This window comes from Solea senegalensis, linkage group LG15, assembly GCF_019176455.1.
Source record: "Solea senegalensis isolate Sse05_10M linkage group LG15, IFAPA_SoseM_1, whole genome shotgun sequence".
Classification (NCBI taxonomy): Eukaryota; Metazoa; Chordata; class Actinopteri; order Pleuronectiformes; family Soleidae; genus Solea; species Solea senegalensis.
In genome coordinates this window covers 10387013-10399361 of record NC_058035.1, presented here as the reverse complement: position 1 = coordinate 10399361, position 12349 = coordinate 10387013, and the positions used below count along the sequence as shown (strand labels likewise).

At 42.6% G+C, this 12349-nt stretch overlaps 1 protein-coding gene across 1 annotated transcript; it reads left to right on the top strand.

Moving 5' to 3' along the window:
- Positions 1-160: 160 nt before the first annotated feature.
- On the top strand, positions 161-10629 carry lyst (lysosomal trafficking regulator). Its single transcript, XM_044046196.1, has 16 exons — positions 161-211; positions 313-465; positions 1807-2051; positions 2528-2594; positions 2688-2844; positions 3363-3503; positions 3605-3822; positions 3916-4146; positions 4260-4449; positions 4534-4670; positions 5864-5962; positions 6643-6782; positions 6884-6981; positions 7089-7245; positions 7651-7722; positions 7830-10629. Exons 1-16 carry the CDS (start codon positions 167-169, stop codon positions 7966-7968), a joined length of 2289 nt encoding a protein of 762 aa, XP_043902131.1. The 5' UTR covers positions 161-166; the 3' UTR covers positions 7969-10629.
- Positions 10630-12349: the final 1720 nt, after the last annotated feature.

Here is a 12349-nt window from a genome sequence, read left to right as displayed (position 1 = left end):
TGCATAATACACTTAATGACTCAGGCAGTCAAAAATGCACAAAGAGTAATGTGTTCTCTCTTTCTCTTTGAGGCATGAGGGATATTCCTCTGGCATTACATACAAGTGTGTGTTAATTCAGTGGTGAATGCTTTTGTTTGTTGTGTTCTTCACAGGAAAGTCTGGGATGTACTTTGTAGAAGACAATGCAGCTGATGCTCATGACAACCAGGTAATGCCAGACTCTGTTGCTCATGCTTTTGTTTCTTCACCAAAAGAGGTGCTGCTACGTTATGTGAACTCAACCTTACGTATGCTCCTGTGTTTGGACAGAGCCTTCATGGGGAGACTGAGGCCCCTTCTTTCTCCTGGACGTATGAGGAGATCAAGGAGGTACACAAGCGCTGGTGGCAGCTAAGAGACAATGCTGTGGAGATATTCCTCACCAATGGCAGGACCCTGCTGTTAGCCTTTGACAATACCAAGGTGAGTCACATAGAATAAAAATGAAGGACACCACGTCGTCAGTGGAAGGTTGCTCATGCAAGAATGAAATACTGAAATGAATGCTAACATCGGTCGTGACAGGCATACAGCAGGTCCTCTAGTGTTACTTAAATTATTTCATTTTATTATAACAAAGAACTGACAGGGCTTATCATAAATACTAGACTACCCAGGAGATCGGTGGAGCAAAATTAAATCTGTGTTTGATTTGAATATTAAAATGTTGCCTCACATAATGGACTGGGATAAAAATGAGGAGGAGACGACTGATGCTCAAATAAAAAGATGTATGAATTGATAAAATGCAGCTTGAAAATAACCTTTGTTTTGAGGGTTTACTGTCGCCTCTTTATTATTCTGTCCCTGGTGCCTCTCAAGCTCTGTGGTATTCTGTGCCAGGATTCAATCATGATCATATCGGATGTAAAACCACTGTTCTCTTTGAGGTGATAACTATCATTATCTTACACCACTTTTTATTTAAATATGAAAAGAAATCTATTGTGTGCTTGGGAGACTTGCTTTTGTGCAAACCAGAGTTTTCCTAAGCAGAAAAGTCCTCAGTCCAGTGTCCTCAGATAATCTGCGGATTTACAAAGATCGACAAACAATAAGATATTTCAATTTAAGATGATGTGTTGTGGTTAAACATTACAAACATTGCTGGTCCTCTCGTGATTTTTTTTAATTGTATACAAATCAGCAAGTGTATTCCATTAAATCTATTTAATATCACCATGTAGGGTTAGATAGTATACCATCCATTTTCTACTGCTTTGTCCTCCATATGATTGAAAGCCAGAATTGGATGGTATATATTATTCCAATATATTTACAAACATGGTATTGCATTGCACACTGTCATTTATATCATAAATGGAAAGCTGTGCTTACATTTGCATTTTTTCAGAGAAGAGTAGAGCAGAGTCTCCTCTGTCAGGATGAGCAAAGCACGGTGGGAGTGACCACCAAAGTATTTTGACCAGAACGTGACAAAAAGATCTCTAGCTCCAATATCGCTCATAACAACTCTTTTTTTTCCTCCTTCTCTCCCTGTCACTGTCTATATCAACCAGCCCTATGACCATGTTGGGCATCTTATGCATTTATTATGTATTGTCTTTTGGGTTTTGATAAAGTTGATCAGTTGCTTCTTCTTTGCACTGAGCTCATTTTTTTTAGTGGTGCCTTAAACTGGGTACACTTGAATAAATGTTATAATTTTTTATTATTTTTGGGACTGTGTACTTTTACTAAGTTTCAGACCCTTCCTAACACTAGAGCTAGAAATAATCTCAATTATCTGTGTTCTCGCTTTAGTTCCGTGACGACGTCTACCACAACATCCTGACCTCTGATCTGCCCAACCTGCTGGAGCACGGCAACATCACGGCACTCACACAGCTGTGGGGCTCTAGTCAGATCACCAACTTTGAGTACCTCACACATCTCAACAAGCACGCAGGGCGCTCCTTCAACGACCTCATGCAGTATCCTGTGTTCCCCTTTATCCTGCGAGATTACACCAGTGAGACGCTCGACCTGCAGGATCCAAGCATCTACAGGTGCTGGAGAGTTAAATCTCTCTTTGTGTTTTGAAAGGAGTTCTATGTTTTAGTCTTGAGCATTGTAATGTAAACTCACTGGCAACTTTATTTGGGACACAGGACCCCTTTTAAAGTGGCATGTTTTGTTACCATTTTTGCCCAGATAACTGCCGCTCAATTCATATTTTTTCCCTGCCGACAATTCTCTAAACTCTAGAGATAGTTGTGAGTGAAAATTCCAGTAGTCGGCAGTTTCTGATATAGTGAGACCAGCCTGTCTGACACCAACAACCAGGCCACGTTCAAAGCATAGTCTGGATCTAAAAAGTGGACATAGTCTTCCGGTTTTCTGGTTGAGGGTTAGGGTTAGTTAATGGTCTCAATCGTGAAATTTTGGTTTAGAGGAAAACAGACAATTAAGCATGCCACATTTTGGTGGATATACTGTATAAATCCATGGTGTGTTAATGCTTTCCTTCTACTTTGTCATGCAGGAATTTGAGTAAACCCATTGCAGTCCAGTCAAAAGAAAAAGAGGATCGATATGTGGACAATTACAGGGTGAGGCCCTGTCGTACCGTAGCATGTGTTACTTTTAGTTTTTTCCATGATGCAGTAAGAAAAGACACTCTGCCACATGTGCTTGTTTTGCAGTACTTGGAGGAGGAATACAAGAAGGGCATTCGTGAGGATGATCCCATGCCGCCTGTCCAGCCTTACCATTACGGCTCACACTACTCCAACAGTGGCACTGTGCTGCACTTCCTGGTCCGGATGCCTCCTTTCACCAAGATGTTCCTTGCCTACCAGGGTGAGTCACACATTATTGTTTCCTGAAAGTTAAGTGAGAAACGCCTGGATAGTCCAACTGCATAGTTTTTTACTTTCTACAAGCAAATGCACTGTTAATTGACTGGAAATGTGTGGCTCTTTAACAGCAGATAATTATCATACAGCTCCAAATAGCTTTTATCCCTGAGTCCCAACTGTCTACTTTACCCCGACTGCTTCATCTCATTTGATGCTCATGTTTTTAGTGCTAAGATTCTGGAAGCAAGCCGTTTCCTGTGTTGCGTAACATGCGTTAGCATTAAAGGTTATAACGCCTCTGTACTTTTCTCTAATCAGGTGTTCCCCTTTTCTTCTCTATACATGTTAATTATTTTTGTCCATTCAATCCTCTCTGTACTCCTCCTCTGTGATCCTCTAAAGCACCTTTTTTGTGTGATTGTAAATGAATTCACCAAGCATGCTCTCTCTGGTCATGAAAGGGGATCTTTTTAATCAGTGAGTTGAATTTGTAATAAGATTGTCTTTGGCCTCAATCAGATCAGAGCTTTGATATCCCGGACCGGACGTTTCACTCCATGAACACGACGTGGCGACTGTCCTCCTATGAGTCCATGACTGATGTGAAAGAGCTCATCCCAGAGTTTTTCTACCTCCCAGAATTCTTGGTTAACAGAGAGGGTAATATTTTTTATTTATACCCTCAACATTCATATCTACCTTTAGCTCCCTCATTCTTTTTGCTCACTGCTGATGAAATGTATTTTTTTGTGCCTGAACAGGTTTTGATTTTGGTGTTCGTCAGAACGGTGAGAGGGTGAATCATGTGAATTTGCCACCCTGGGCTCGCAACGACCCACGTCTGTTCATCCTGATCCACAGACAAGCCCTAGAGTCTGACCAGGTCTCCCAGACTCTGTGTCAGTGGATCGACCTGGTGTTTGGGCTCAAGCAGAAAGGCAAAGCTGCTGTCCAAGCCATCAACGTCTTCCACCCTGCTGTAAGAATCTGTGCATCACCACATTTGCTTAGCGCTAATGAGAAAATACTGCAGTTGTTGTTGCTGACATCAGTTTTGTTTTGCTTTTCACAGACTTATTTTGGCATGGATGTTTCGTCTGTTGAAGACCCAGTACAGCGACGGGCCCTGGAGACAATGATCAAAACATACGGACAGACGCCCAGGCAGCTCTTCAATGCCTCTCACATCAGCAGGGCCGGGCCAAAGCTCACGATTGATGGAGAGCTGCCAGCAGCCATGGGACTCCTGGTCCAGCTGGCCTTTAGAGAAACCAGAGAACAGACCAAAGAAATTGTTTGCCCGGTAATCCAATGTGTAGTTGTGGTGTTTCTAGCACACCACTGTTCAGTGAGGAAGAATGAAGCTGTCTGATGATTTGCTGCTCACCTGGCAATTTCCACTTCCTTCCCCCACAGAGCCCGCTACCATGGATCAAAGGTCTGAAGTGGGGTGAGTATGTGGGCTCGCCCTCTGCTCCAGACCCAGTGGTGTGCTTCAGCCAGCCACACGGGGAGAGGTTCGGATCCCTGTTGGCTCTTCCCACGCGAGCCATCTGCGGCTTGTCCCGCAAGTTCTGCCTCATGATGATTTACAGCAAGGAGCAAGGTAGGGAGTGCGCCACTCAGCAACAGTAAGTTTTTCCACAATGGCTTGCTGACTCCATTTATTCTGCATCTCCTTCTCTGATAGGTGTGCGGAGCATGCACAGCACAGACATCCAATGGTCAGCCATCTTGAGCTGGGGTTATGCAGACAACATACTGAGGCTGAAGAGCAAACAGAGCGAACCACCTATCAACTTTATTCAGTGCTCACAACTACACCAGGTAAGAAGATCAGAAAAATCCAGGGCCCCTGACAGAGAAGAAGTAACTGTAATACTTGTTACTAGTTTTAATCTACACACAGGATTAATCGATTAGGGGTGGTAATCTCTTGGTAACCCATGATTCAATTAGATTACAATTCACATGGCTACAATATGATTATAGAAATAACAGGTTTTCCTTTGAAATCATAGTGTATAAATGATCCATATTTAAATTATTAGATTATTTACTTGCATCTTGTCTTTTATTAATAACAACACATTCTTGAAACCAGGAAAAGACTAAACTGTGACCCTCTAACAGCAACTCATACAGATTCAGTCTGGCACTAGAGGGGTGTCCCCACACATGTCTCATACATGTATTTTTGTCTACTTAAGATTCACACATCTGGAAAAATATGAAGAACTACAATATGATTGATATTTACATGTGATTCAGAACTGCATTATGTGAAACGGAGCAGGAAGAGGGAGAACAGCAGGGCAGTCATCAGCTTCTCTGTGCCTCTTCCAGCTGAAACAGTATTTTTACCATTGTTTTTCATGCATTTATTGAAAAATATTCAAAACAATGGCATGACTGGCTGAACGAGGCCTACCTGTGACTTCAGAGCTGCACTGTTCAGATTTAAACTATATCTACCACTCTGATAAACCTGTATTTAAAGGCACAGTGTGTAACTTTTGTTAGCTGTGAGGGATTTCTCAATCAAAACAATAACAAAATACCTAGTTTGTTGTCAGAAAGCAGAGGGGATCATGGGAATTGTTTTTGTATTCTTTTGAGACGCACAAAGCAGTTGACTTCAATGAAAGGCGACCAAAAATAAATGGTCTGTTACCTTGAATACAAATATGGATTTCTGTGCATTTAAAGAACATTCAAAAATGTTTTGGTTAATGTAAGTACACCATTTTGTTGTTTCATTTTTATATGTTAAATATTGCATCTTTAACTCTGTGACTTTTCCATGGCATCAGCACAAAGGAGCAGAGGCAAGTAGATACAGATGGCAGATATTTTCTTTACATTTTGATTTTTCTGCATTAGTTAAAAATCCTTGAAGAGATAATTGCATTGCTTCTAAGAACTGTGTTTCTTTCCCTCCCATTTATCCAATAAGCTTCCAGGTTTCTCTCTCTTTTTCACTGTGTCCAAAAATCTCTCTCTCCCTTTCTCTCCTCTAGGTGACCAGTTGTGCCTGGGTGCCCGATAGCTGCCAGCTATTTACAGGTAGCAAGTGTGGAGTCATTACCGCCTACAGCAACCGCTTCACCAGCACCACGGTGGGTTTCCATGGCAACCTCTCCCTCTAACCTATCTCCTCCACATCAACGCCCAATCCGCCGCCCACCTCCCATCACCCCCACTCTCCTCTCCCCCTCTTTAGGCAGCTTCACTGTGCTCAAACGCTCAGCTTCATTAGTCACATCACAGTCGCCCTTGAAACACATTTCCACCGAGTCCACAAGTGGGATTAGGGGTCTGGGAGTTCAGCCATCAGAGAGGCTTTAGACTTTCATTGGTCGCCATCAACAGCTACATTTCCTATTTCTCTGGTGCTGAAGGGCGTTTCAATGGCAATTGAGAGAAACTCCTATAGGACGTTGATTAATGGAGTTTTTTTAGGAAATGGCGAAAATTAAGATGGCACATCCATGCTAACAATGAGTCACATGTGAGTATTCAGGTGTGGATGACCCTTTTCAGACCTGGTATGAACATCATTCAATGCATTTTGAATGCATCCAATGTGTTTTGCATCCTCAGATCTGATTAAAAAAACAAAACAACAAAATTAGGATCAAGAGTTGTCGAGAGTTACTTTCACACGTAACACTGTCCAGTTGTGATAGCATTTCCCAGGACTGATGTTACAAGCTCTAAGCAGGACTTCTGCGTTCTTTCTGTCTCTATGGGCTCTAATTTATTGGATGTTTTTGATTTGATCCATGTCTGTTCATAGCCTTCAGAGATGGAGGTAGAATCTCAGGTTCACCTGTATGGACACACGGGGGAAGTCACCAGTCTGTTCGTCTGCAAACCATACAGCATCCTCATCAGTGTCAGCCAAGACGGCACCTGTATCCTCTGGGACCTCAACAGGTCAGTGTGTGTACGAAAACAAGAGGAAATCATCATGACCTTTTTTTATCTCTGCATACACTCTCTGTGCGTCTGTGTGAGCTGTTTTGTGTTTTTTTCAGGCTGTGTTATGTTCAAAGCCTCACAGGACACAAAAGCCCAGTGACTGCTGTGTCTGCAAGTGAGACCACAGGTGACATCGCAACAGTTTGTGACTCAGGTAGGAGAAGAACGCCCTGTTCTGTAGACCACAGTGTTACATTAGTGTGTTACATCCCCAGACCATCATCATCACCACTATCATGACTCATGTGTCTTTGTATTCAGTGGGCGGAGGCAGTGACCTGCGTCTGTGGACGGTGAACGGCGATCTGATCGGTCACGTCCACTGCAGAGAGATCATCTGCTCTGTGGCGTTCTCCAACCAGCCGGAGGGTGTGTCTGTCAACGTCATCGCCGGTGGGCTGGAGAATGGTGTTGTTAGGTAAGCAGAAATTTTACTCTGTAAAGTTAAAGATACAAATACACCTATTTGGGGACCACTGATTTCATTTAAATGCACTATTTGAAGTCATGAAATGGTTTAATGAAGCTGCTGCACTGTGACTTCCTCACTGCATCTTCAAATGTACCATAAAAGACTTTCCTAGCGAGTGCTCGCGCAGAGGCAACAGAAACTTTGTTCTATTAAAGTGAACCGGTTGTAAACAGGTTGGAATATGACAGAGCACACAAGTAGAAGTGAATTGAATTTTATTATTTTATTATTAACACTTCTTGTCCCTTCAGGGCCAAGAATATGTACTATACATACTGATAGTTCTGCTCAGTGCCAGAGCCAGTGTTCAGATAAAGGACACGGGACATAATACATATTCTTTTTTTCCAGGTTGTGGAGCACCTGGGATTTGAAACCAGTGAGAGAGATCACCTTTTCCAAGTCAAGCAAACCTATCATCAGGTACAGTAACAGAGTCACAGCCATGCTAAATTACACCACCGTTAACATTTATATATCCTGTGGGGGAATCCTGATGATTGCATTTTCTCCCTCACTGTGTGCCTCAGCCTGACGTACTCGTGTGACGGTCACCACCTCTACACAGCCAACAGTGAGGGTACGGTGATGGCGTGGTGTAGACGGGACCAGCAGCGCATGAAGCTGCCCATGTTCTACTCCTTCCTTAGCAGCTACGCTGCAGGTTGACCGCGCGTCTGACATTTATGACTGTCCACCTCTCAGCGGGGGGAGCTCCCTCTTCCTCCCTGCTTTCTTCCTCCTCTTCCTCAGGAGAGGACTTGTCAGCATGGCCTCAACCTCCCTCAACCCTCCTTGACTTTTAACTAAAGCCATCCCCAGCTAAGCGATTACTACTCCCAGCATCCAGAAATGATGATATAAAATAGTATTATATGTTTATAAATATATATATATATATATATACATATATACATATGTGTGTATATATTTATAAACATATTGTGGTGGAAAGGATGGATATTTGGTTGAGGCTGCAACAGACACTTTACACAAAATGCATTTGTGCAAGTATGTTTGGTCTTTTGTGTTTTGTTTTTCTGTTAGTTTGTTTCCTACTCTTGAGTTTCTGTTGCCTGTGCGATGTATATGTTTTTTTGCTCTGTCCTGGTAAGCTGCTATGGTATGGCTGAAGTCAGATCGAAAGTGTTCGCGTCCGCCCCCGTCTCCCATTTCACCGTCGCTCGGATCTCCCGCAGCGCGTCGTCTGACAAATTGGTGCCAGAGCTCAGTAAGAGTGTCCTGCTGACGCTGCAGTAGTTAGTAGGAAGGAAGGGAGGGAAGGAAGGTGGGAGCCCGTCCTCGCGTCTGTCACCAGGAGACGACCTGCTCTGTGGGAGTGAGACGCTGCTGTGATGGGCTGTCTGCTCCACTCACGTCTGAGTTCTTGTGTCGCGTCCCTGCATGACTGTGTATCTGCGCTCAGCGGAAGATAATGGGAGAACCTGGGAATGAAGTGTACCTCGCCTTGGCTGTTCTGTCCTACTCCTGCATGCTAGGATGATGCTGACCTTGACTCTGTGACCTCTACTGTCATGGCACTCCTTTTTATTAATGCCTGTCTTTGCTGAACTCTCCCTTTACATCCAGATATGATTTATTTATTAGAAAAATCTTCCCTTCCCTTGTGTTTTACTCTCTGCTGCTCAAATGCACTAAAACCTTTCACTCCGTCAGCAAGCTCGCTGAGATAATTCCAGAGAGCAGTTAACAAACAGCATCGACTGCCTAAAGCTAGAAAAGATGCAGAGAAGATGATCCTGTAAACCTCCTCATCCTCACTGAAGCTTCATACCTGTGCAGCTTTTAGGGGACAGTTTAGTTTTATTCAGTTTAAGTGGCGATGCATGAGGTACGTATGCAGAGTTAATGTGTTGTATTTTGTGGGATGCCTGTTAATAGGAGACATTAGAACTGGAACTGCTTTCACGCTTTGTTTTAAAGTTAATGGGGGGGACGGCAGAGAAAATGTCCCAAAACCCAACTGAGAAAATAAGCAACTTTCCAGCTGTTTGCTACATTTAGAACACTTTCTGGGGTTTGCAACGCTGTCTGACGCTGTTTTTGGAAGTATAACCCAAACAGCTGCTTTAAAACACAGCTTTAAAAATGATTCAAAACATTCAGAAATGATGTAACATTATATGTGCGCTGCTCCCTTAAACACTTACACTGTACAGTTTTTTCTGCTGCCCCTGTTTCACATCCAAACAATACACAGATCATGTTCTAGTTCAATTGTCGCCCTCTCCAAACAGACACTGGACACAGTCTACACTGACTCTGCGTAAATATCTCACCTTCTAAACCAAAACAATGATACTTTAAAATAAACGTTGCATCATTTTCTGCCAGCTGAGGTCCAAGCATTGATGTCTCATATGCTGAAGAGGTTTACAGCTGATTTATAGACACTACACTGATCAGTGTTGACCAAACGTCTCCCTCCTTAACCCAATCCATGTGACCATTCTTTACATTCCCATTCAACTCACTGCACTTTCACTTGTCAGTCATTAAAGAGTCGAATGGTAGCAGAAGCACTTTTTAAAAAAAAAAACCATGTAATTCAGTCAGAGCCAATGATCTGTGGTCTTAATATGAACTGTGCTTTGGTTTAAATCCACTAATAAATCTAACCGAGAAAAGCAATATCTGTCACGAACATGCAATAGGTCATCGATGTTAGAAACCAGGAGTTTGTTCCAGCAGCTGTGAAATAATGTTCAACCTTCATGGTGACTGCAGTGAGCCTTCAGTTAGGAAATGATTTCTTACATTTTACACTTTGTCTTTGACTTGTTTTCAAGAAAGGGAATATTTCTTATGTAATGATGTCATTCCTTTGGTGTTGCTGTTGGTTTTGTTTTTCTCTTCCTCTTCGGCTCAGTCAGGCCTGTAACGAGACATGAAGTTACTGAGATTGTTTACAGAGTTTCACGCCTGCATGTGTACATACATTTCCTCCATGAAATCTTCAGTGTTTGTCTATAAGAACCACAACCTTTTCTCTCTCTCTCCCTTTAACATCCATGGGTGAAAATGTGTTCTTGTTTTGTTGTTTGTTTATGTTTTGTTCTGTGAAAATGGCAAAAAATCGGAGAGGAAAGCGTGATTAATGAGTGATGTGTTTGTGCTTTCTGAAGAAGGAAATATTTTTGTTACCTTAGGCTATGCATAATTTAAGATCATCGTCTTAGGTTGCTTGAATTGTGTAATTTCATTGGCCTCTTTGGGCAGGATTTGCAGTTTGGTAACTTCTGAAAGGTCATATTTTTTTGTACGTGTGTGTGTGTGTGTGTGTTTGTGTGTATGTATGGACCAACAAGTGATGAGTATATTATAAATATATAAATATATATATAAATATTTGAAGAAACATTACTGCATCTCGTCTCGTGTCTGTTTCTTATCCGTTGTGTTTGAACATGACAAACTATACATCTGTGCGTAATATATCGTGTTTACTGCCACTTCTCTAACACCTACTATTTATAAGATTTTGAATGCGTAAAATCAGACATTTCCAAGTTCTACGTTTAAAAAAAAAAAAAAATCAAAATCCCATCATTGTGTATTATATATTTTATTTAAAAGGAACACACACAAGCCGGGCACTTATCTGCACCCGAGGAGCACGGGGAATTGGGTGCCTTGCTAAGGGGCACCCCAGTCCTGTGGCCCATCCTGGGACTGAACCAGCCAACTTGTCCCCCCAAGTTTCTACTGCAGCCTTCCTACGTCATCCTTTCTCATATAGAAAGGGGGGGATGCTCTTCCAAACACCTACAGAAGACCAGCATCTAACAGACTGCAGAGGCGGGATAGCATATGGTGGTGGATCTGGGAGGACAATTTCTTGTCCCAAGGGAGATCTGCAGCAGCACGTTAAGGCCTGACACGGTGCTGTGGACTCCAGCTGGAAGATCTGCCTTTCTAATGTAGCCAACAGTGCCATGGGAAGATGGGATGGAGGCTGCCCATGAAAGGAAGAAGGTGAAGTATGCAGACTTGGTGGCAGTGGACAGGGAAGATGGAGGTGGACTGAAGGTGGGAGCTCGAGGCTTTGTTGGGGGCTCAACATTACGTCTCTCAAAAGACCTGGGGCTACAGGGAGCCAAACTTGACAAGGCCACTAAGGTGATATTAGAGGAGGTGTAGAAGGCGAGTTTCTGGTTCTGGTTGAGAAGTAATGATCAGCCTTGGCTGATGACTCTGCAGCTACCAACTTTGGTATGCGGTCTGGCTTAGGCCTGACTCAGGGAAACGGACGTCCCTGCCATGCATAGTCCTCCATGGGCATCGGTGGAGGTGTGACAGTCGGGCAGGAACACCATCATCACTGTACGGCACAATAATTCTGCTTTTTTTTTTTTTTTACACATACTGAGACATAACCGATAGAAGTGCAGTGAGTAAATTTGATCCACATTTATTGTTGCAGTTGCATGTTGCAGGTCCCTCAATACATCCCTCCCTTTCATTTGTGTTGGAGAACCTGTGTAACCTCCAGTTAGCATCAAAAATAAAGACAAGTTTGTGGGATATTGGTCCACAGTGGAGACTTTGCCATTATAAATATTACAGGCTCATTCTGGGCTCTTAAATGTACACTTATAAATACTTAAATATAGTTATTTTATCTTCATTTACTGCCAAATGAAAATAATGTACACACTGGATCTTTAAAACCCACAATTGAATGCTTTATTAAATACAACAATATCAACTGAACCTTTTTTCATTGAGATGACGTGTGGTTGTCGTGCAGCCTTAAATCATTGGTACAAATAAATAATAGATGTAAATATTGATCATGATTGGTTGATCAGGAGGTTTTTCATGTGGATGCAAAAGTGCAGTGTTGTTGTTATGGATGAGGCCCGTATCCGTTGCTATGTTGGGGAGGAGGGGGGGACCCGGTGATGTCAAAGATGATGTCAAAATAAAATAAGGAAGCCTGCACGTACAGAATCTGCTGCAGGAGGCAGCGTTAAAGCAAAAAAAAAAAACACGTTTGTTTTAATTGTGCGGGTGCGTTCACGGTCAG

Excerpts from the sequence above, each read along its gene's own strand:
- lyst (XM_044046196.1), top strand. The coding sequence starts at position 167 with ATGTACTTTGTAGAAGACAATGCAGCTGATGCTCATGACAACCAG. Across the intron at positions 6,783-6,883 it reads ATCCTCTGGGACCTCAACAG|GCTGTGTTATGTTCAAAGCC; the intron begins GTCAGTGTGTGT and ends TGTTTTTTTCAG. Across the intron at positions 7,723-7,829 it reads TCAAGCAAACCTATCATCAG|CCTGACGTACTCGTGTGACG; the intron begins GTACAGTAACAG and ends TGTGTGCCTCAG.